The following is a 23,230-nucleotide window of genomic DNA, read 5'->3' as shown; positions in this document are numbered from 1 at the left end:
GACCTTTGGTGTCTTTGAAGGTGTTTTGTCTCCAGCCTCTCAGGTTCCCAGTCTAAATGACTGAGGAAATAGCAAGCAGCAGCGCTCCTCATTCCTTTTGCTTGTCTTCCCCTCTTCCCACTCCTCCCCTCCCAGAATGTAATGTAAAGTGAGCTTTGGTGCTTTGGTTCCCTTAAAGAAAGAACATAGGAGACCATGGGAGATCACTTGGGTTTTGGTGTTAGTTTAATGTGGAAAACACTCAGAATCTTGGAAGTTAACTGGCATTGTGGCTCTATTCACATTAACAAAGTAGGGGGAACCAGTAGGAATGGGTCTGTAGAAGCAAATGTCTGCTGAATGCATTTCAGGGGCTTGGCTTTAGAACAGTCTCAAGTCTGGCAGACTGAATGCCCTTGAGTTGCTGTAGTGCATCTTTCAGTTTAGCTTCGTCAGGACAGAATCGAGTTTGTGTGCCCAAAGATCACCACACAGTCTGGTGGAAACAAAGTAGGGACAAACTGGAAGGGTCATTACACAAGCATGCTTCTGACCTAGATAAAACACTATATTCAGTGTCTGTGACCAGTCCATAGGGGTGGGAGATCCAGACATCCCTAATGGCTTAGATTTGTGTGTTTGCTTTTACACAGATTTTATGAGCCTGCACTCCTGTTTGGAGAGGGAATGCTCCTGACCTTGTGGGTATGACCTTCACAATGTAAACTGATATACGACTATGTTTTGAATTAACAGCCAGACTGGAACAAGAGAACCAGGGAAACTCTGAGCTTTTCCCAGTCTGCTCGATAGAAGATTAGTGTTGAAGCCTATTATTACCACTTGCATGGCAACACTGTTAACTCTCCCGTTGCTGCTGGTTGTTCTAGTGTTTGTCTCAAAGCCAGCTTGTGGATGTAGCCCAGTCCTTTTGTGATTGTTTGGGTTGATTAAATTTGAGCTGAAAGGTTTGCATGTAGCAATATTTAATATTGTGGAGAGTCATGAGAAAAATGGGAAATTATTTTCATCCTTGGAGTATCAGGTATAGATTTTGGTTAGAACTTGGTGTGGGAGCATTAGAGTTGGTATTTGTTATTTGTCTTGTGGGAGCTCCTGGGTATCCCAGGAAGGGACTATACAACAGCAGAAAAGGACGCAATTCTCACCTTAGAGGAGTTTAACCATTCTAGGAAATAATTCTCCAAATAATTTTAGACAAGTGTTGGTTTTGAAACACATAAAACTTATTCTGTTCCCACCACCGCTGCTATCACTAAAATTTTGATGATACCCAGTAAACTGCAGGCTTCAGAACAAAGATGTTCCAAGTCTGGGGAAATACGTGTAATAAAAAAGGCTTCCGAAAGAAAAAGAGCAAAAATCGTGTAGCTCATATGTTTTGATACCATGGGGATGCTACTCAAAGGTTAAAGTAAACCAAAAGAAGAGCTTAAGGGAGTCCTCCCTGTATGGAAAAACTGGCAGCTTCTCCTCATGTGAAGGAGCCACAGCCCCTTTTATCACAAGATATCTGGTTTTCCCCCTCTTCAATCCATGTGCACATTCATAAGAGTGGCCAACTGGGAAACAGTCTTTGCAGAAGCAGTTAAAAGCTGGATTTAAATTGGTTATTAGAGTTAATTTTGCTTTTGGTCTCAGAAAGGCAGCAAGTTGTTCTCTTGTAAAACAGTGCAAAGAAAAGGTGGTCGTGTGTCCCATGGCAAAAAGTAGTATTGAGTATACCCTCCCTGTAGCTGCATGAAAACATCCCTACACACATGCATGATTTTGATGAAGGGCCATAGAAAAACTCCTTAATTGAAGGGAGGAGACTAAATGTTGTCTCTGTTAAAATATAGATGTTATTAAGTGTTAGTTCTTAGCTAAGAAGATGAGCCAGTGAGGTGCGTACACACACAAGTATTGTTATTGAATTTCTTTTCACTTGAATCAGAGATGAACTTTTCGAGAGGGGCAGTTGTGAAGGGAGAGGAGGCCATGGGAGGTGAAGGGAAATCATGAGGGGAGATCATGAGAGGAGGGCAGGGGCAGCCATGGGCTGTGACGGGTGGCCATGAGGGGAGATCATGAGGGGCAGCCATGAGGTGAAATGTTGAGGGGACATCAGTTTACCCTTAGTGACATGGTTTAGTGGTGGGCTTGGGAGTCCTGGGGTAATGGTTGAAGTCAATGATCATAGAGGTCTTTTCCAACCTAGTTGATTCTGTGATTACTTCAGTGCATTTTAAGATTAGCCATGGTAAGATGGCAGAAAGTGTGGGAATTGGGAGAACAAGCCTTTCAGGGTGTCTAAGACGTATTGTGCCTTCAGGGGTGGGAATGAATTTCATTCCTGCTAAGCTTGAACTCCAGAGATATTCTAACTTCCCATTATATATATTATATATCAGCTCTGAGCTATGCAGAGGAACCTCTAAATTCTGGAAGAACTCACCTGAGATGTCCATGTGCCTCCCCTCAGGAAGACTATAGTATTGTGAACACCAGAAGTCTTTCAGAAACATATCCACAACCAAAAATACACATAAGCACTCAAAAAGAGCTCGCTGAGAAATGTGAACATAACACATCTCTGTTGCTGTTTAAAAATCTCTGGAGTTTTCTTGGCAGAAAAGCTATGTGCAAAGAAAATGTACACTGAGGTGGGGAGAGAAGCACAGAACCAAAACAGTTATGAATAATGAAGACACCATGTTTGGTTGTTTTGTTTTTAAAAAATAGGACTCTTGTTTAGTGGCTATTGTGAGACAGATGGAATATCTGCAGTTATTTATCTCAAAGTTTTCTCTTTCCCTGTTATCGCATTTACTGTTTGCTACAGTATGAAGATAGATTAATATGGACTGCTGGCAGCTGCCTGTAGATAAAGAGCTATCTTATAATTACTGCAGCAGCATTTTAGCTGCTACTGGATTTCCCTTCTGTCATCATCTCCGTATCTGATGTAGAGTAGCTAATGAGAAATATTTAAACCAGACTTTTGAAAGAATTGTTTGCTCCAGTGTCTGTGCATGCTGATGTTGGTAATTTATCAGGGCTAACATTATATTCTTCTTAACCATATGCAGTAGGCTTTTTTCTTTCAGCATTTCCTTATGGGAAATAAAGCATTATTAAAGGCTGTTTATTAAATGCTTCTTCGTACACAGATCTTGTAGAGTCTGATCTCCTGTCCATATTTGGCTTTTGACAGAGTAGTTCCTCTCAAATTTATATCAGTTGGAATGTCCTGATCTAATTAGTGACTGAGGTTTAGCTTTAACAAAGCATGTTTTCTTCCTCTGTTTCAGCCTTTGATGTTCTTTCTCTCCCCAAAAGGCAATTCACCATAATCTGACCAAGCTTTTTTTTTAAAGCTATTGGTTAATAGACATTTAAACGCCTATTTAAACACTTTCCAGGTATTTTAGGCTTAGAGGGCCTTACTGTATGGCCCACTGTGGCAAGTGGAAAGATCTAAATTTTTCCTGCTGTCAGATTTGGATCAGGACTTGTTCGTACAACTATTTTACCAAATATCCAATGTATACACGCAGGAAGTGTCACATGTTGCCAGCAGAGATGGAAAATGTTAGAAACGTGCATATAAGGGTAGGAGTTGTGGGTCCCTGTATTACAGTTCTGAACCTTGATTCAGGCTATCTCTCTGTGTTTGAATGGTTGCTCCACCTCCTTGCTTCACATACAGCCATCTGTAAAACAAAACACTGCACAGTGTGCCTGCTTAGACCGAGTTCTGTTGATGTTTGGGTTCGTTGTGTCCTGATTACCCATATTCCCGGTCCTTTTTTGGCCCTTGGAAGAGAACCTCACTCTCATCTTAGGGCTTCCCCTTAGTGGGTCATAGAATCCCAGACTGGTTTGGGTTGGAAGGGACCCTTAAAAGCTCATCCAGTCCCAACCTCCTGCCATGGGCCAGGGACACCTTCCACTAGCAACCTGCTCCAAGCCTCTGTGTCCAACCTGGCCTTGAACACTGTCAGGGATGGGGCAGCCACAGCTTCTCTGGGCACCCTGTGCCAGCGCCTCAGCATCCTCACAAGGAAGAGCTTCTTCCTAATGTGTAATCTAAATCTCCCCTCTTTGAGGTTAAAGCCATTCCCCCTTGTCCTGTCCCTACCTGCCCTTGTAAAAAGTCCCTCTCCAGGTTTCTTGTAGCCCCTTTAGGCACTGGAGCTGCTCTAAGGTCTCCCCTTCAGGAGCCTTCTCTTCTCCAGGCTGCCCCAGCCCAGCTCTCTCAGCCTGGCTCCAGAGCAGAGCTGTTCCAGCCCTCACAGCATCTCTGTGGCCTCCTCTGGATTCGCTTGAGCAGTTCCACGTCCCTCTTGTGTTGAGGGGCCCAGAGCTGGACACAGGCTGGGGACAGCAGCTGTGCCTGGCTGTGTTCACCTCAGCAAGTTAAGTTTTGTTAAACACCTGCAATTCTGCTCTCTTTGTAATACATCAACAATGTATTACAATGGCCAATGGCCAGACAGCTTGCTCTAAGCACAGCACTATTTATTTCAGGAACAAAAAGTGTCAGAGGAGCAAACCTGTCATTAAAAAAGGCAGTAGAAAGCCTGCACAAATGCTGAACGGAGAGGGTATTAGGTATCATAGGACTTGGCAGATATATTGGTACAGTGATATCAGTTCTTTATTCCAGCATGGCTTGCCTTCACCTAACTGCCCTTAGGTCCAGTGAGAGTGGCTTCTCTTTATGAGGCTGAGTCACTTTTTGCCTTTCCCAGTTCTGTATCTTGTGGACCACTTAAGCCAGGCGAAACCAGGATATGCCATTCCCAGACCAACCAAGTGTGACTTGAACACAATTAGCTTTTGCCTGTTTAACCCCTTTACAAGTAGAAACATCCAACACTTCAGTGCCAGGGTCTCTGAATATTCCCAGTATGTCTGGCTTCTCCCTTTGAGTGCTTCCAAGGTTCAACTCTGTCATTTTTGTGGTGTTAATGTTGTTAGTAGCAGTGCACCAAAAAGCTTATGCAGTTAGTACAGTGGTGGTGTGCTTTATGGTCTTTTGGGGCAGTCATGATAAAGAAGCCTGTAGGTTGCCAGTTCTTTTCCTTAAATACCTTTAATATGTCCTAGAGGTGTTTACTGTGTGCCAAAAGGTTCCTGTTTCCATTTAGAATCTCTCCATAAAAATCACAGCTATGGTATTATGAACTTCTTTCTAAGTGAATGGGTGGAAAAGAGTTTACACTTCAACTGTCATACTGAATATGAGGAGAGGGAAATAATGCAGACAGGGAATACAGCTGTCTTGTCTTTCTCAGTGATTTCCAGGTTCATTATGCCTGTGGATAAAACTGCCTCTGTGTTGTTCTGGGCCCATGTTGTTATATAGCCCAGGCTGATAAGGAAACCAGTAATGATAACTTACTGAAGCATTTCTGAAGAAATCAGTCAGTGGGGGATATGTGTGCACTAAATGCCAGGTTTTGGCCTCAATCCTGCAAAAGAAGCATAATCCATGCAGCACGTTCAGTCCACTGACTGGTAGAATCAGTCATGGCACCAGCGGTGGACAGCACAAAATTCTTAGCAGGATAAGGCTTATAGCAGAAAGATTAGTTCCGTAGAGGTTGTCAAGCTACCCATGTGGATTTTGAAGGTTCAGCATATGTTTTTCTTCTCTTAGAGTTTTCTAAACCAAACTAAATCATTCCCACTCCTTAGTGTTTGTAACACACTGTTCGTAACATTTGAATATTCCCATGCTGCCCTCCACAACTACTGTAATGGCCGTGTGTGCATTTAGCTTTTGTAATCTTTCTCATCAATTGACCTCTCCACCCCTAAAGACATTTTTTTTCTTCACTGAGAATCTTCCAGTTTGTAATAAGCTTATAATTGAATACCAGCTTTCAGATAAAACCACTTCAGATTCTCAAGAGATTCTTTGCACTGTGGTGCTTCAGTGCACGTATCTGAGTTGTGTTTGTTTGCTGCTATATCAGGTCACAAACTCCTGTCTAATCTACTGTCTGCTCTTAGGTCTTTCAACATTGCTATAAGCCCATTTTTCAAATACTGCAAATTATTTCTCCCCTATTTAATGGTCGTTGTTAACCTGGACAAGTGTCATCCTAGTTCACATCTCAGGTCTTCCTTTGTCCCTTTATATCATGTCTTTATACTGCCTTGGGCCTGCAGCATCTCTTATCTTCTAGCAGATTTCATGCATGCGCTGTTTTCTCCTAATCCCCGTTTTCCAAATTGTGCTGCAATCAATGGGGAAGCTTCCACTGACTGCAAGAACTCTGGAACTGTTGTTATATTAAAACCAAGCAAACAAAACTCTTCCATGTTGTACCTTACCACACGTTGCGTAGCTTCACTTTTTCAGTATGGCCTGAGGCAGTCTTGATCATCTTTGTTTGGATTCCTCTCTCCCATTTCAGTTCTGCATGTGAGCTGGATGTCATTAATTGTGGAGAGGTTTGTGCAATACATAGCTGAAGTATAGCTGTGCTGTACTAAAACTCAGATGTGGTCCATGTGCCACGGTGGTGAGAATAAATCTGGAAGTGCAGGATCTTTAAATCAAGAACTCTAGCTGGGACAGGCATAGCTGAAGTAGAAATTGGAGTTAGGTAGATAGTATCACACTTTTAAGTGTATGCAGAACCAAATGACACCAGTATTATTAAATAGATGCCCATTTCACTGCAACCTAACATCTGCTGTGGGTCTTTTAGCCTCCACACAAGCTGTTGTTGCTGAGCCCCAGCTCAACAATTTGCTCTTCTCATTTGTTCTGCCTTTTCAGCAGAATATTTGTGGTTAATGGAGAGCAATAGGTGAGTGATGGGTTGTGCTGGAGGACAAATCCAAAACACTTCAGCAATACCATAGAAGAATAGGGCCCATTGCCATCCGCTCTATTAGCCAGAGGGTCCATAGTTGCAGGGAAGGAGAGAGGAGGCCTTCAAGTGGCAGAGCTCAGATTCTCAGTGTGGTTAGTTCAAGTGAAAGGAGGATCGGACAGTGAGGAAAGACTGGATCCACAGTTCATCCAGAGCCTTCTGAAAACCCATAGGCATAGTCTAATCGGGTCTCTGTAATTTGCAGTCTTGTTTGCTTTTTTAATTGGTGTTGGTGTCATGAAAGATCAGAATGATCTCTCCCAGCAGTAACTTGGAGGATGCTGAAGGGCTAAAGGGTAATGTTGTATATGGCTCTGAAAGTAAGCTACATGTTCAAAGGTGAAAGTGTTTTGCTGAAAGTTTTAACTCCTTGATTTTTGGGAGCGGACAGCAGGTATCCTTTGGGGTTTATGTGTAATTCTTTCTGATTAGGTGGTTCAGGTTTTAAACCCACCATGACTGCTTTTCCGTGTGCCTGGAACAGATTTACTTAGGACATCATCTTCTGCCCTCAGTGGCCAAGTATTGTTGCAACTTTGCCAACTATATGCCTGTTTTATGACAGTTTATGCTCTTTTATCTCCCTACTTTCTCTTGGTCTTTCTCTTGCCATGTCTTCCTCTCACTGCTATTCTCCACTCATAGTTCACATGTTCTCCCTCCCAGTTTACTTTTCTTTAGCTGGGTAGGGGATTAATTTTTATCGCATCAACATGGAACCTTTCATGTACTTGAAACAAAGCAGCTGCAGAGCTCTTAGATCAAGGACTGAGCTTTCAGTACCAGTGAAGGATTTGGCCCTTGTTTTCCAGAACTCTTCTCCTCAGGAAGCTATAGAAGGAGTGATGCTAACTGCAAATTGCAGTATATTCATTGTCTGCAGCAGAAATTGGCAAATGAATTAAGAGTGAAGTTTTGATCCACATTAGAGCTGGATCTGTAGCTGCTAAAGTCAGTGGAAACATTCCTATTAACTCCCATAATGAGAGCCATTATTTGTGATATTTATTTATTTACTGTTGTATCTGTGTAAATAAGAAATCAGCATGTGCATCTTCTGCATACACTTTTCATTAACAGCTCCTCTCCTGCAAAATGATGAGCACTTGTACAACTGTTTGGAAGCAGGGTTTCCAAAGGCTAAGTTTTGTAATGCTAAATTGTTGCAAAAGGAAACCCTGGCATGGCCTGATAGAGCTCATTACAAGCTGCACTTGTGAATTGTAGGGGCTGCTGTCATCATTTTCTGTGCTTCAAGTGATAAATTGGGTGGTAAGAGAAGAAACATTAGAAACAGGAAGCTTATACACGCCTTATACTTGTATTATCTAGTGTAATTGTATTTTATTGATAATTCTGTGCTTTATAATGTAGCTTTCCTGTAGCTTTCCATGTAAATTGCAAAACAGATCAACCAGAGCTTGGCCTCTTTGTACAGAAAATGATTTTTAAAAGCAATTTGCTAACTGTCTTCATATGTCATAATAGTAAGGACATATTGGCCAAAAGCACTTTTAAATTTCAAGCTAAAGCAAATTTGTTCAGCTAAAGACTGTATGTCCTTCTGTAATTTCAGGAGTACAGCATTTCTTATTCATAAGGGATCAAGACAGAAAATGTAGCTTCTATTTTTACAACATAATTGCATTAAGTTTATAGAAAGCAAGTGTTGTAATATGGAGTGCTAAATCAAGTTAGTGATGGATAAGAGGCTGGAATAGTGTTCCAAGTTCAGACACCTGTCTGACATTGTGCTCCTGTTTCATGTTGGTTATTTGCTGCTTTGAAAGTAGCCCAGATTATTCTAAATTTTGTAGTAGTTATTCTTGGAGAATGTGGAAAGACAGGCTCATCGTATATATCAGCAAGTTACTGTTTGAGAAAGGGGAGTAGGTTTTTCATTTCTGCCTCTTAAGTAAAACCAAACTGACCAAAAGGGTCGCTCAGCTATTTGTAATTGGAACACCATCAGTCCTTCTGAGGAAGATCTGTTGACTATTTGTTTGCTTCTCTGTGGGAATTTGAGGCAAGTTTTCAAATACCGAGGTCCTGTCTGCTTAGTGTAGGCTGCTGACAGCACTTGAAGTCCCCGTTACGTTTATTACAGATCTTTTTGAGAGTTGGCCTTTATCAGCATTTCCCTATTTCCTCTGAAGAACAGCGTGCTTTTTGTCAATTGGTTACTGTCTTTCATCTGAAAGATAGCTTTCTTTGGTGGCCATGGTTCTTTATCTCTCTCTCTCTAGTTCTTGTGAAGTATATTGGCATTGCTCAGCATGGAATTGATAGCACAGAATATTTTTAGCAGTAAAAGGTTGTGCTTGGACGTATCTGGTTTGGTGAGGACAAGCAGTCTGTCAGAATTGCTGCTGATTCCCAAAGCCCTTGTTAATGTTTGCCTCTCGCATGCCTTGTTCCCTCTGGCTGCTGCTCAGGCCCCGGCTTCCTGGCGCCTGGTCGTGCATCACCTTCTCTCCTGAGGTTTCCTCTAGGGACCGTGCGGGATGCAGGAGGTCTGACGGCTGCTGCTGTCCCAGCACAGCTTTGCAGGTCTGCAACCGCCTTCCCTCTCACTGGCAAGAGGCAGCTGTACCTCTGTGTGCCCCAGAGCAGGGGAAGCAGAGAGCAGTGTCTGCTGGCTCCCTGACTTAGATGCCCTCAGCATCCCCGTCTCCAGCTCCAGGACCAGCTGATGATGTTCAAAGGGCAGCACATTCCGAATACTCCCTCATTTGATACTTTGCTTAATTAGTTAGCTTTTTACCATCCAGGGAAATGAAGCCACAGATTTGAGAGCTATCACAAAGTGTTTGCTTTTTGGCCAAGCAGGACCAAACCTAGGCTATGCAATGGATTGCCAGCTATGCAGGAGCTAGTTTAAAGGTTAATCTCATTTCAAAAATAGAGGGAGGAAGATGCATTACAATGCTTCATTGGAAAAATGTCAAAAGCCATTAGCTCTTGGCTGAAATATATGAAAGGGAGCAGCATTAACTCTGCTCTTCCTTTTATGTGGAGGTGAAATGAAGCATTTCACCACTTACCTTTGGGAATTAAGATGCAACATGTTTTTAAGGTCAGTTCCTTTGTTATAGAGATTCTCAGTAGAAACATGAAATAATATCTGTTTTCATTTGCACATACTCATTCTCTTTAACATACCATATTGTCCATCACTTACATACGACATGAATGTTGATAAATATATGTACACGCATATGCACATATATGCAGTGTGCTGAAAAGCTTTGTATTTCACATGCACAATTTTCTTTGTCAGTGTGCTACATACATAATGTCCATGTTCAGGGAATAGCATGTGTGGAATAGAATCACCTGCCAACTAAAACAGGTCGATCAGGCACATTCATACATTCCAAGCTCCTGACGAATTTGAACTACTGCTATCTTTGACATGCCAACCGATATTTCTTATCTTTCACTTTCCAAAAACACATACCTTCAAAAACTGGAAGAGAAAGACTTCCCTTTTGGACCTGCATGTGTTTTTCCAGAGCTAAAATTTGTCTGGCTTAAAAATCCCAACTAATGTAAATTTCTACTGTACTAAAACTAAGTTTTAGTTCTTTGGAAAGAGGGAAGTACCTAGCTTCTCAGAAGAGACTGACAAGGCTTACGTCTGGCTACGAAAAGGATCTGCATATTGGGTTTCTAAATAATGACATTTGTAAATAGGTTTTATTTACAAAGATGTTTTTATGCTTAAAGGCTCTGCTGCTCCTACTTGGGGTGAGCTGCATATTGCAGAGCTCCATAAACTCCTATTAAAATATCCTTTCTACTGCTTGAGCCTGTATTTCATCAGTGGCTGCTGTCTGTAAACTGTGTGCACATGACTAGCTCCATGTGTGTGCATCCCTTCCCTGATGTGCTTTGTGACCTGAGCTTTTGCTCTGGACTCTGTCCTTCCTGCATACCCCCATCTCTCACCTCCGTGTACAGATGCGACTCGGTGGGAGCAGCTTATTCCAGCTCTCCCATGGTCTTGCCTGTCAGCTAACCTGTCAGTAACCATAGATCAGCTTGCTTACCCCCTTCCTTTCGGGAGTCTTCTGCCTTAGGCATGCAGATGGAGAGTGGTCCTTTTTCTCAGCCTGGTTTTCCAGGTTTCCAACAAAAAGTAGGAAGGGGCTTCCTGCAGTCATCCCCGCTGGCTCAGCTTGCAATAGGGACGTGATTTGGTTTGGGTATGGGCATATGTTGACATCACTGTCAGATAGAGAGATTGCACAATGCAGAGTTCATGCTGCCTTTGTGCCAGCTGCGGGAAGCAGGCGACAGCCGATGCAGTGGAAATGCCAGCTGGCCCCCATAGATACTACCTATGAACACAGCATTCTAAATCTGATTGTGGAATCTCTTGTGCCACTAAGCTCTGGCCTAAAATGTCTGTGACCTCTTAAGCAAGGCTATCTAGTCCACCTCAGCAAAGCCACTTTAAGCAAGCATGTTATTTTATAAACAATGTATCTTGAGGAACAGTAATTACCCATACATCTTAATAATGTGGCAGGCATTGGAGCATCTCCAGCAGCTTACAGAGACTAAATAGGACAAATAAACGTCACTGGTGATAAAGCCAGAGAAGCAGCATGCCTGAATTTGAGGGATGTCCTCTCTGAGGATGAGGGGCCGGGCAGGGTTCCCAGGCTCCAGCTCACTGCATCATTGCAGTATATGCTCACATTTAAGTATAAAGGGTTTTCCCTGCCAAGGCAAAAGAGACAGCTCATAGGTTTAAATCTCCTGGTGTGTTTATATATGTGTTCCTACTTCCACAGATTGATGTGGATAATTCTGGATAATCTATATCCAGGATGGTCCTTTACTAAAGGTAGTCATTAGTAAGCCAAAGCTCTGAGAGCAATGGTGTATACTTATCTGCCGTTTTTTATATATATAATTTGTCATTTAAAAGAAGACACAACCAGACACAAGGTACAGAGGAAGAACAGAAATCATACGAGAGGATTTTACTGTTGAAAGGTTACCACAGGGATGTGCTATGTGAATGTGCTGAAAGAATTCCATTTGAGGGGCAGGTGTGAGGGGAGTTCGAGAGGAGAGGTTGTGAGGGGAGGTCGAGAGGGGAGAGGAGGGAGGCCATGAGGGATGAGGGGAAATCATGAGGAGAGATCATGAGAGGAGAGCAGGGGCGGCCATGGGCTGTGAAGGGTGGCCATGATGGGAGATCTTGAGGGGTGGCTGTGAGGGGTAGGGGTGGCAACTGTACAGGGTACGCCACTATGGGGGGTAGATGAGGGGTGACTGTGAGTGGAGATCATGAGGGGTGATGTTGAGGGGAGATCAGTTTGCCCTTAGTGACATGGTTTAGTGGTGGGCTTGGCAGTCCTGGGGTAGCGGTTGGACTCGATGATCTTGGAGGTCTTTTCCAACCTAGTTGATTCTATGATTCTATTCTATTCTATGAAGCAGCTGGCAAAATAATTACTGACAACGAGGAAGTCAGCAAAGGGAAAACATATTGTAGATAGCATTGCCATTTATAATTATCCATTGCAATCATTAATGACCTCTTTAAAAGGATTTCTGTTGTAAATCCCTCAAGAGACCGGCTCCAAAGAGTTCGGTGTTGGGAGCCCACTTGCCTTCCTCCTTTGGGAGCACAGCCATGTAAAACCAACAGGACAGCATTGGCATCTGCTTACTGCTTTATTCTTTCAGTGAAAGAGTAGTTTCCTTTGATTTAGAAGTCTACTTTGTTTAACATCTGTATGTGTATATATATATTTAATATTACGTGTCTTTGAGTTTCTTGGCTTTGTTCATTGGGCTGCCTGTTTTGGTCAGACTGTCGTCAGGCATAGTGTCCTTTGTTCCTTGGCTTCAGCTTTGTCTTGTTGTTGACCTACGTGATAACAAAGCGAGTGAGTGCTTCATAGTGTTTATGTTTGACGTATTTTAATCTCAGATTGAGGAGTTCGCATTTTTCCTCAGCTTTTAGGGCAGCTGATAACGGATGTAATTGTCTCCAGAACCGAGTCTCAGCACCCACCCACCCAGGGTTGTTTCTGTACCAAGGTTGAGCTGGTTAAAGAGCGTTTGTACAAATCTGTTAAAATAAACAGTCCTCATTGCTGAGAGGAGGGAATCCAGGAGGTTCCTGGCTGGTCTCTGCAGGTAGAGACCACAGCCTTTTGCTTTGATGCGAAATCCATTTCATGCCCTGGAGCCGGAGCAGTGAGGCTGCGCCCGGGGCACTGCCTGAGCACTTGAGTTTGCCGCCATTTTGGGCTCCCACAGATCACTGCTGTGAGCCCTGCTCCCTTCTGACAGGCTGCAAATGTCTCCTCATGTCTATTCGGGTTTTGCTGTGCTGTTTGTATTTAGTGATGATCAAACCCAAGCAAGCGCTGGCCTGGTATGGTGGCAATATGTGCATTTCTGTTTGCTTGAAAGCCCAGTGGTCAGCGAACAGGGCGCTGGGGCTGCAGCGCAGTCTCGCTGGCTGGTTTGTAAGCTGTTGGATAAAGAATCCCCTCCTTGGCCTGAGGAGGGGAAGATGTGTTTGCTCACATCTACACCATGTAGGGCTTGCAGATTGGTCTGGAACAGAGCTTGTTGAAGCAGTCTGCAATGAAACTTAGAAGCAGACTAAACATTTACGCATGTGGACAGCCAGAAGGGCGCTCCTCAGGCTCGCTGCCTGCCCGCCTTTTATTTACATGCAGCCCTGTGCTTGCAAGGCACTTGCTTCCTCAGCCTTGGTTTGCAATGAGATTATTCACTTTTATAGATGACTCCTTCACTCTGAAGGTCAATTTGGTAGTCTGGCAGCTGCTGGGTGTCTCGACACACTGCGAGGGGACAGCATTTTGCAGTCAGTCATTTGGTTTTGGAGGTCAAGAGCTGAAGGCATGCAGTGGGTAGGATATGAGTATCCTTCGCTGTACGCTGCAAGAAAAAACCACATCCATTGAGATATGAGTGAGTGTAGTACAGATGCCTACATCTAACTATTTTCTGTGGGGTTTTTATGAGGGAAGAGTTTGGTGCAAAGGGGGTGTGTGTGTTATTTTTTGCTACCATTCTCTCTCTTACAGCTAGGTAATTATGTTTAATTAGGCAGGGGTTCATCCACGCCTAGATAGATGTTTTCAGTTTTGAGAATTTTGTAGGGATGTATTTTTTTAATGTTACATTTCAGAAAAAGCTGTGATTTTTAAGAAGAGCTGCACTTTGTAAAAATATAAATGAGTGAAAAAGCTAATCTCTCAACATGTGGTGCCAAGCTGTCTAGCAGCTCTAGTATGTTCTGTCAAGCCAAAGGCATATTTTTAGCCTGATTCTCTGCCATAGATGTTGTTGTAACCCGCGCTTGATGAGACTGTTTCCTTTGTTTACAGATGAGGTCTTGTCCGAAAACTTTTTGGACTACAAGAACCGTGGTGTCAATGGCTCTCACCGTGGTCAGATTATCTGGAAGATTGATGCCAGCTCTTACTTCGTGGAGCGTAAGTACTTTTACAATCCTGCTACAGTATAATTCAGTCACTTCACAAAGATAATTGGACTGCTTAAGTTCTTAGGATGGTTTTATGCCCATATGTCCCTTAGGAGAGGCCAAAAATGTTAACCAAAATCTTTGAGTGTATTGAGAGGACCTGAAACATTTTATGGAGTAGAAAACTATGGTTTCTGCAAGCAAATAAATTTTGTGGACATTGACTTATTTACATTTTTTTAATACAGTTATGAGTAAGTGTTTTAATCCATTTGCTAGTATTTGGACTATATCTTTAGTAATGACCTGCATTAACTTTAGTTTGGTATTAAGGAAAAGAGGAACTTGGGCATAATCTCAGGAAGTTTCACACTGACTTTTGATGGGAAAACTTTATGGTGTATCTGACTTCTACCAGATTTGGGTGGATTCAGAGGTAAAAAGGGTCAAGTTCTAATCATCATGTAGACTGATAAAAGTGTAACAATACGTTGTTGCAGCAAGGTACACTGTTTTCAAATTAATTCTTCCTCATTATATTCATATATTACCCAAGGCATCTGATGCAATGTAGTGTAACTCTTTTCCACTCCCTTAGCAATCAAAATACAGAAACACTGAATTTGGTTCTGCAAGGTACCACGTACCTTCTACAGCAAGATAGTGTTTCCAGGCTGGGCTGTCTCACATCCCAGACCACAGAGAACCTGACCATTCAAGTCCTTCTTCTTTTCAAAGAGTTACCATGTGTTAGTGTGAATGGAATTCACGATCATCTTAGAGAACAGAATTAGGGTACCCAAAAGGCTGGGCTGAGATCTACAGCAAAACATCTGTGCTGAAAGAGCTACATGTATCCTTAGGGAGGAGTTAAACACAAAGAAGCCTAGCATAGAACAGTTTCAGTTCTTCAACTGTACTGAATGTTTCTAATGATCTGCCTTAGCCTGCTGGGCAAAATTCAGCAGTTTTGTAAAAGCAAGACAGTCTGGAAGTCTGAACAAGGTATATCTGAACTGCCTGAATTTGAGAGCAATCAACAGAATCTTTAATATAACCCAAATTCTAAAGGATTCGGAAAGGGTCTGAGTTACACGTGATTTGATTAATCTATGACTTTGACCTCAAGTGTCTGGTACCAGCAAAGATGCTACCTGCAGACATTTTACAGATACTCAGTCCTAGAAACAGGTTATCTCTTTGCAGTCTGAAGTGTTGCTGATGGTCTGTAATTCCTAGCATTAAGTTAAGTTGAGAATGTTGTGCTAAAGAATTAAGGCAGCTGCTGAAATGTCTATAGGACATAAAGATGCTTATATCCTGGTTTGTGGTTTTTTTTTTTAAATACATTTATGGAAAATTCTTCAATATATAAGAACATTGGGTTTAGTTGTCCTGGTTTTGGGGCAGGAATACATCATCTAGTTCCAATCCCCTGCCAGTCAAGTAAATAGAGTTATTACTTATTTTCTGTATTTTTCATCTGGAGGTATGTGTTTGGGAGTATTTTATTCAAAAGGCTTAATGTTCCCCAGTTAGTTATCCTTTCTTTCCTGCATTTTTGAGAATTAACAAGCAAATGAAGTATGACACTCTAACTATGTAACCTGTAGTCATTATACATAAACCCACTATTTAGGTACTTAACAGAATACTGATATCTAATCCCTGTAGATAGTAATTTGCATGCAATAGTCTGGGACCTGGAACTGAAGTAAGTTAAGGTAGAAGTGGCTGGAAGTTCTCTTCATGGTGGCAGATTATCACAACAAAAATCATCTGTTGAATGTAGTTGTAATGATAATTACTGGCAAAAAATGTCAACCTGGAGACAGAAATTCTGCACATGCTGCTTTTGTGGGCAGAAGAAATTAGCAATATTGTGAGAGATTTGTAGAAGTGCATCAGGAATGGAGCACATAAAGGGAAACATAACAAGAAATTTAAACCATTTTTGTGTTAACTGCACTTCTTGTACCTTTATAAAACTCGAATTCTGCTATTTCAGGTGCTTTTCTATTGTTTAAGCTGTGCTTTCACAGTATTCTCAGTGGATTGCCCACTCTGAGTCATTAAGAGTTACTTTTTCAGGTATATTTAAAATGTCAGTAGGTTAAGAAAATGCTTTTTGTGTGGTAGGTCAGTGACAGTGCAAACCAGTTTTCTCTTTTTGAAACATGCTTCTTTCTTTTGCGGGTATTTGGGCAACATATATGTGGCTTTTGAATTTGCTGGGTAGCCTGATTTAAGACTGTCTAGAGAGCCCCATCACTTTTTAAAACAAAGATCATTCCTTAACCCATACCCACATAGCATTTTCAGATACCACAGAATGTGTGTTTGTTTTAGTGATCTACTTTTTCCCCTTGCAAAGGACTAATACTTTTCCCAGAGAAGTGCATGCCTTTCCACTTTGCATATCATGAACTTCTAATGTGGCCAGACAGATAATGTAATTGGTGTAAGGCAGTGAGGGAATTGCTTCCAAATTACAGCAGGAATGCCAGAATCGTACTCACCTCCTGTTAGTACCCAGCCAAAAAAAAAGCCTTAACAGCTGCAGAGGCAATGTTGTGCTATGGTCAGTTGTGTATTTCTGCAATTTATGGTTTTATGATAGCCAGTGGTAAACAGTAACCATCCACTGTAACCGTTAAATGGTTGTGGTTTGGGAGCAGAGGGAGGGAAGAGAGCCTACCTGCCACTGGGGATGTAGACTTTGTGTTAAGGCTTGGAGGGCACTGCAGTGAACAAACCAGCCTGTAATAGGTTTTCTAGGAAAGTAAACTTGCTCTGCTTCACTGCATTTTCTGGCATACTTTTTTGGCTTATACACCAATCCAGAGAGAGAGCGTGCAAGAGACCATTTCACTGAGGCGAGATACAGCATTGTCCTGTAAAGTACAGTATCAAAGTAGCATATCCTTAAAATGATGAGAAAAGTTTTGACATGATTCAGAATTGCACTAAAATTAGCCAAACACCTGGAACCCCTGCTAATCTACTGGCCTTTATGTAGATTGTTTTACCACCTAGCTAAGAAAACCGTTTCCAAGTGTAACCAGTCTCCTGTGTGGCACATTTACGTGTAAACTTATGCAGCAGTTGTTTGTTACATTTGTTGTTGGCAGTGTTCAAGGCCAGGTTGGACACAGGGGCTTGGAGCAACCCGCTCTAGTGGAAGGTGTCCCTGCCCATGGCAGGGGGTTGGAACTGGATGAGCTTTAAGGTCCCTTCCAACCCAAAACATTATGTGATTCTGTGGTTGTTATTAATACCCAAGATGGATGCTGGGCCTTGCAGAGAGCAGAAATTATAGTTCTTTATTCTCATTGATTAGTAGGAAAATAATGGTAAAGAAAGCATGTAACTAAAGTCAGAGATCTGAGAGATCCTGCTACATCTGCAGGTAGAGGGCATATGTTCCAGGTCATAGTCAATATACGCCATATGTGTGTGTGTTTATGGACTATGTACAGAAATGTCCCCCAAACTGACGGGCAGTCAGCCCTTTCACCTGGGGCTCTCTCTAGAAAATACATCTTCTGCATTGCCTTAGGAAGCTGATATAAAGGCCAGCTTCAAAGTATGAATAATGGAAGGATGTTGTAGCCTCAAATGTTCCCAAATAAATAAGGCACAGTCACATCAACAAGAGCTTTAATAAAGCTGGAGTGTTTGTAAAGTTTTCTTTTTTCTGGACAGGCTGTTGACAAGTCCAGCCCACTAAAATAATTTCCTGTCTCCTTTTGTGTTACCCCAGTATCTCTCAAATCATGTGCACTTCACTTTATGAAAGAAGGCATGAGGGGAGAAAATAGAGGTAAGGCTGTAGAAGTCCATCCTGCTATACCTTAGAGCAGATTAGAGTATGCTGCATGACTTTAACCTTCAGGAGACCACAGATGGTGAAAACAGAAGCAGCACAGAAGCATCTTCAACAGTGTGAAAACTATTCAGCAGAATGGTTAAAGGTGTCAGAGTAAAAACAGATATGAAGCAATAAGAGAGACTTGTGCTCCAAAAGATGCATCTACTGCTTGTCTCTCTCCTAAGGAAGACATGCTGTACTTTGAGATTCTTTCTCTTCATCTCCTAGCACATGCAGTGGTCTTACTGGTGCTTTTTGTTTATCTTCCACACTATACACAGTTGCAAAATTTCTTCTCCTTTCCCTTAGCCTGGCACCCTTATTGTAGTTGAATATTCGTGTTTGAGCCAGGCTTAGCTTTGGAAAGAGGAGCACAGGCTGAGCCTGGATGAAGGCATTTTGCAGTTCAGGGCTGTTGAGGTTCTTCAGGAACCCTTTGCTTTGGATCCTTTGATCAGCCCATTAATCTTAGCATTTGTTGCATTCCCTGATAGTTTTTTCTCTTAGAAAGTCTTTCTGTGCCAGCATTGTCAGCAGCAACCTATCATAAACAGAAACATAGGTCACTCCACACAAGGCATTAGACAGCTATTTCTCAGCTCCCTACATGCTTGCACTGTGGTAGCTTAACTGAGAAACTTATCTGTGAATCAGATTGTTCTCCATCTTCCTCTCCCTTTCCACAACTTGTTTTGACACTTGGACATATTTTGTTTGTATTGTGGAGATCGGGGCTGTTTGTTCTTTCCCACACAGAGGAGATGTTTGTGTTGCAGGGTGCATGCTTGGTGACACCATGCTGGGAGAGCCTGGCTGGTCCCCACACTATCTGCTCTCTGCTTTTCATGGCAATGCTTAAAGAAATTACAAAAAATCTCTGCTTGCACAAAGCTGAGAATGAAGTGGGAGCTCTGATAGGTTGGTAATGGGAGTTTCAGAAAGCTCTCTCAAGGTGAACTGGAAAGCTTTAAATGAGAAATAATGCCTGATCTTAGGGATGCTGAAGTCAGAGCAAGTCTGTCTTCACTAAACCATAGTTCCCAGTCACAGAGACCACAGCTTACATGGTCTGTTCTTAGCTACTTAGCGCTAAACAAGCGTGGATGTTGTATCAGTGCATCAGAGGCTGGCCAGCATCTCATTCCCAAGGCAATGGTCAAGAAGTTGGGGTAACATTTAATTGAAGTTTTAGTGCTAATTACACTGAGCCTTGGGGTGTTTGGGCCCTGGTTTGGACACACAGATCTACTCGTGTTTGGGAACTTCCAAATTTTATTAGTCGCCTCTTTTTTTATTACAGTAGTGTCTAGTATCTCCCATGAAAAGTAGATCTTTTCTATCTAAACTACTAAGATAGTTTCTGTTCTAAAAAGCTAAGATCAGATTTTTGAAGGTATAAGTTCAATGCAAATGTTTGAGAGCTGGGCTTCAGTGCTGAGAGACAAGATATTTTAAAAGGTGAAAGAGGCAGAGAGTGAAGAAAGTGACTTGCCAGTGCATGGGTACAACTGCAGATAAGACTTCAGCTGCCATACTCCCTGCTGACTGTCTCATCTAGTAATTTTAGGCCACTGGTCTGTTTGCAGTCTGAACTATTGAGATCTGCTTTAAAGTTGTAGCTTGAAAATAAATGTGCTCTACTGTATGGTATCTTCCTCCTCATTTTGTTCTTTAAGGAACAGAGTTTCTGAAAGCCCTTCTGCTGGAAAGTGGACAGAGGTTTGTGTAGTGCTCTTACAGCTTTATCAAAGTTGGAAAGAGCCTCAGAAAAGGTGGTAATGAATGAACCAGGATTTTTCCTCTCATTTCGGTTCCATTTTTTTATTTTTGAGCCAGCTGTGGGCATGCTGGATCTGCTTTTTGTTTTCTTTCCCAGACATTGTCAGGTCGAGGGACAGCAGTAACTTCCCTTGCAGCCCAACAGCCTGACTCTTGCCTGGCTGAACCTCTACCTAGGATAGAGTAAGGTTTGTGGCATCACCTCACTAGCTGAACATAAGACTGACACAACTGGTTCCAGCTTTGCTAGTCCGCTGCAGCTCGGCTTGTCTGACATATGGAGGCAGAAGGGCACTGTTGAGCCAGTGCTGCTGGATGACCCCATGTTCTGGACACAGAGACCATAGGGTCAACCCCCAGCTTTGCCTGGTGTCTTGTGTCCCAGAGCGGGAGGAGAGTGCAGCCTGGTGAGGATGCCTGGCCCCCAGGTTAGGTGCAAGCTAGTGCTGAGTGGTACTTGAGGCACCAGATGTGCCTCCCCTGGAGAGATGCAACACCGTGTCAGTTTGTATCTTGGGAAGAAGATGCTTGACAACAAAGGGAAGAAAAATCACTGCCCTTTCCAGTTCTTCTTCATTTATCACGTTGTTTTCTTCACCCCTTTATTGTTGGTTTTGTGTTTTTTTTCTTGCATACATCTGCTCAGCCCCTAATTTGACTGTATCTCCTCACTTGGGAGATTTGGGAGTACACAGGAGGTTGTGACTGTTGTTTGGGAGCCACTGGCCTTCTTCCAGGCTTGTTTGATCTTCAGGTAAGGGGAAAGTTGACAGAGTTCACTCTTTCCAAGCAGGAGCTTGTTCCTGAACACCATTTACAGGAAACAGGTAAGGATTGGGAAAGCAGCTAGTAGTGCTGCCAGTGCCACGAGACTGGAAGGATACTGTGTGGTCCTTTCAGCAGTTCCTGCTTGAATCCATCAGGAGCTGGGAACTCATGGCTCTCTACACTCCAGTATTAAAGTTTGTGGTCAGCTATAATTTTTGCTCTGGTCTGTACCACTCCTCTTCTTCAAATCCCACTCAAGGTGTCAGGTAGGGTCTACATCCTTCAGCACTTCTGGAATCACTTGATCGTATAGTTGTTCCTGAGGATAGAGCAATTTAAGTAGAAGCCATCAGACCACTCTGTACCTGGCAGTGTGCCACGGGGAATGGCACATCTTCACTTTGGGTCTGGAGGAGTCTAACTGTAGGTGTCAGAGTTTGAAAGTGCAGGCTCGCATAAGTGTTCATTTTACCCTTCCAGTCATGTCAGCAATGTCCTCAGACATGTTGTACTTGCTTTGGATTCAGAACTCCTGTGCATCTAATGTGTTTTCTGCTTTAGCTTTGGTATCACTTGGGATACCATAGTGCATATCATGTGCTTGAGGAAATGAAGAGAGATTCCTCAAGTCTGGTAGTGTGACTAGTAGCTGTATTTTTCCTCATCTAACCCAGCATTTGATAAATGTATGAACAGATACCTATTGTTTTGCTGCTTTGAACTTTGGATGTTAGTATTCTGCACAACAGGTGCTGAAGTCACATCATTTATTTTAATGGATCAGTATAACTTAGATAATATTGGTTTGTGATTGATAATCTTTCTACTATTGACAGTAAGAGATTACAGTGGTATGTTTGACTCACAAATCAGTCTTTTCGACTGTTAAATGCTTCTGGAAAGTTTGTTTGGATAATGCTGTCTAGGGATTTGGTGGAATTGCCCTGGAAGATAGATCCCCTCTCTTTGCTCTGTTACATGGGGCCCCCTATGCTCTCCCCTTGCATACTTGCACTGTTTCTCAAGCTGTGGCCAGCCAAGCTAGTCCCCACTGAATTCACTAAGAATTGCTTGCATGCAACCCCTGTGTGCCATCAGGCCCAGCACCTTTCATGTACAACCATGTACAGAGAGCCAAGGTGCAGACTTTGGCCCAAGTGGTTTTATCTTTGTAGAAAACCAGAAGACAAACGAAGTGGAATAGGAAGGCACTGTGATTGGAAGGGTATCAGCGCATGCATCAAAAGGTCATGTTTACTCCAAAAGAGTGGTAAGGTTCTGAGCCTTGTTTCGGTTTTCTTATTAAATAGTAATAATAAAAAGTACTGTATTCAGGTTTTTATAATTAAGGATGTAAGGTTCAGTTCATGGATACAAAATTTATTCAGGAGACAAGGAGGCTGTCTTGTTGGTGTCAGATCTCAGCACCATCAAACTTGAGCATTTCTGATGGAGGGGATAGGCTCCCCAAGGACATGGGTCTCTGAGTAAAGGCTCTGCTGCATCAAGGGCTTGCCTGGGAGAGCAAGCTCAGCAGGTGGTTTAGTGACCAAGCCCATCACTAGTTTAAAGGTCTCAAAGAATAGAGCAGTGTCGGTAATTTACCATTTCTAATTTGGGGGAATTTTATGGGGTCTTTATAACCCTGTTAAAGCGCACTGTGAAAGTCATTAATCAAAAGAGAACTCGGAGCCTATGTATTCAACAAAACATCTTTCTTAGTTTATGGAGGCAGTGAGTTTGCTTCACAACTATTAGAAAGGCTTTTTATGCCTCTCTGAGGTAGTAAAGCATCTGAAGGGCTTTACTGTCCAATGTGGCACAAGAAAATCTCAGTATAAAGGGGTATAAATCCCTTCATATAATACAGAAAATTGGTTGGAACCCTCCTATGTCAATGTCTGGTTTCAGCCAGCCACTATTTCATGCCTCGTAGTAGTTATAGCAACATTTATCCAACTCAGAAAGTGGTGTTTAGATTATTTTATTAGATATAAAAACTTGTGTGACCTTCCTTGAGGAAGGCCAAATTGTATCTGTGGTGTAGTGCTGTAGTAACTTACCCTGCTTCTGGAAAAATGTGCGTAGGATGCAGGAAGCCTTTTGATAATGGACTTTTTTTGCTAACTAGCTGGTGAGTCCAGCCCTGTTGTCATCTCTACTCCTAGTCCAGGGTTTCCTGCTATAGGACTGCAAGATCTTAGGAACACCATTTATATCCAGAGTAGGCTTACTCGGAGAGCAGGTCAGCAGGGATGAATTCCTCTCTCCCTGCAGGGTTCAAACACTTTTGCCCAGCAAAATCATCCTTGCAAGGTCCTTGATACTGGTAATAACATCTTGAGAGCCTCAGCCCAATAGTTTTTTATACTTCCAAGCTATTCTCAAACCCTCTCAATACTTTCAGCATACCCAATTAGTAGCAAATATAATTTCCTCCCATATCTCAGT

The 23,230-nt window shown here is 42.5% G+C and overlaps 1 protein-coding gene across 5 annotated transcripts in view; it reads left to right on the top strand.

Moving 5' to 3' along the window:
• Positions 1–23,230, top strand: part of HECW1 (HECT, C2 and WW domain containing E3 ubiquitin protein ligase 1) — a 253,174-nt gene that overhangs the window by 83,864 nt on the left and 146,080 nt on the right. For all 5 annotated transcript variants that reach the window (XM_030505556.1, XM_030505377.1, XM_030505468.1 and 2 more), the window contains one exon: positions 14,264–14,371. In XM_030505556.1, coding sequence (XP_030361416.1) covers positions 14,264–14,371 — 108 coding nt within the window. The remainder of the gene's footprint in view (positions 1–14,263; positions 14,372–23,230) is intronic.

The sequence above is a fragment of the Strigops habroptila genome, chromosome 1, assembly GCF_004027225.2.
Source record: "Strigops habroptila isolate Jane chromosome 1, bStrHab1.2.pri, whole genome shotgun sequence".
NCBI classification, from domain to species: Eukaryota; Metazoa; Chordata; class Aves; order Psittaciformes; family Psittacidae; genus Strigops; species Strigops habroptila.
This window is presented reverse-complemented; position numbering and strand designations above follow the sequence as displayed.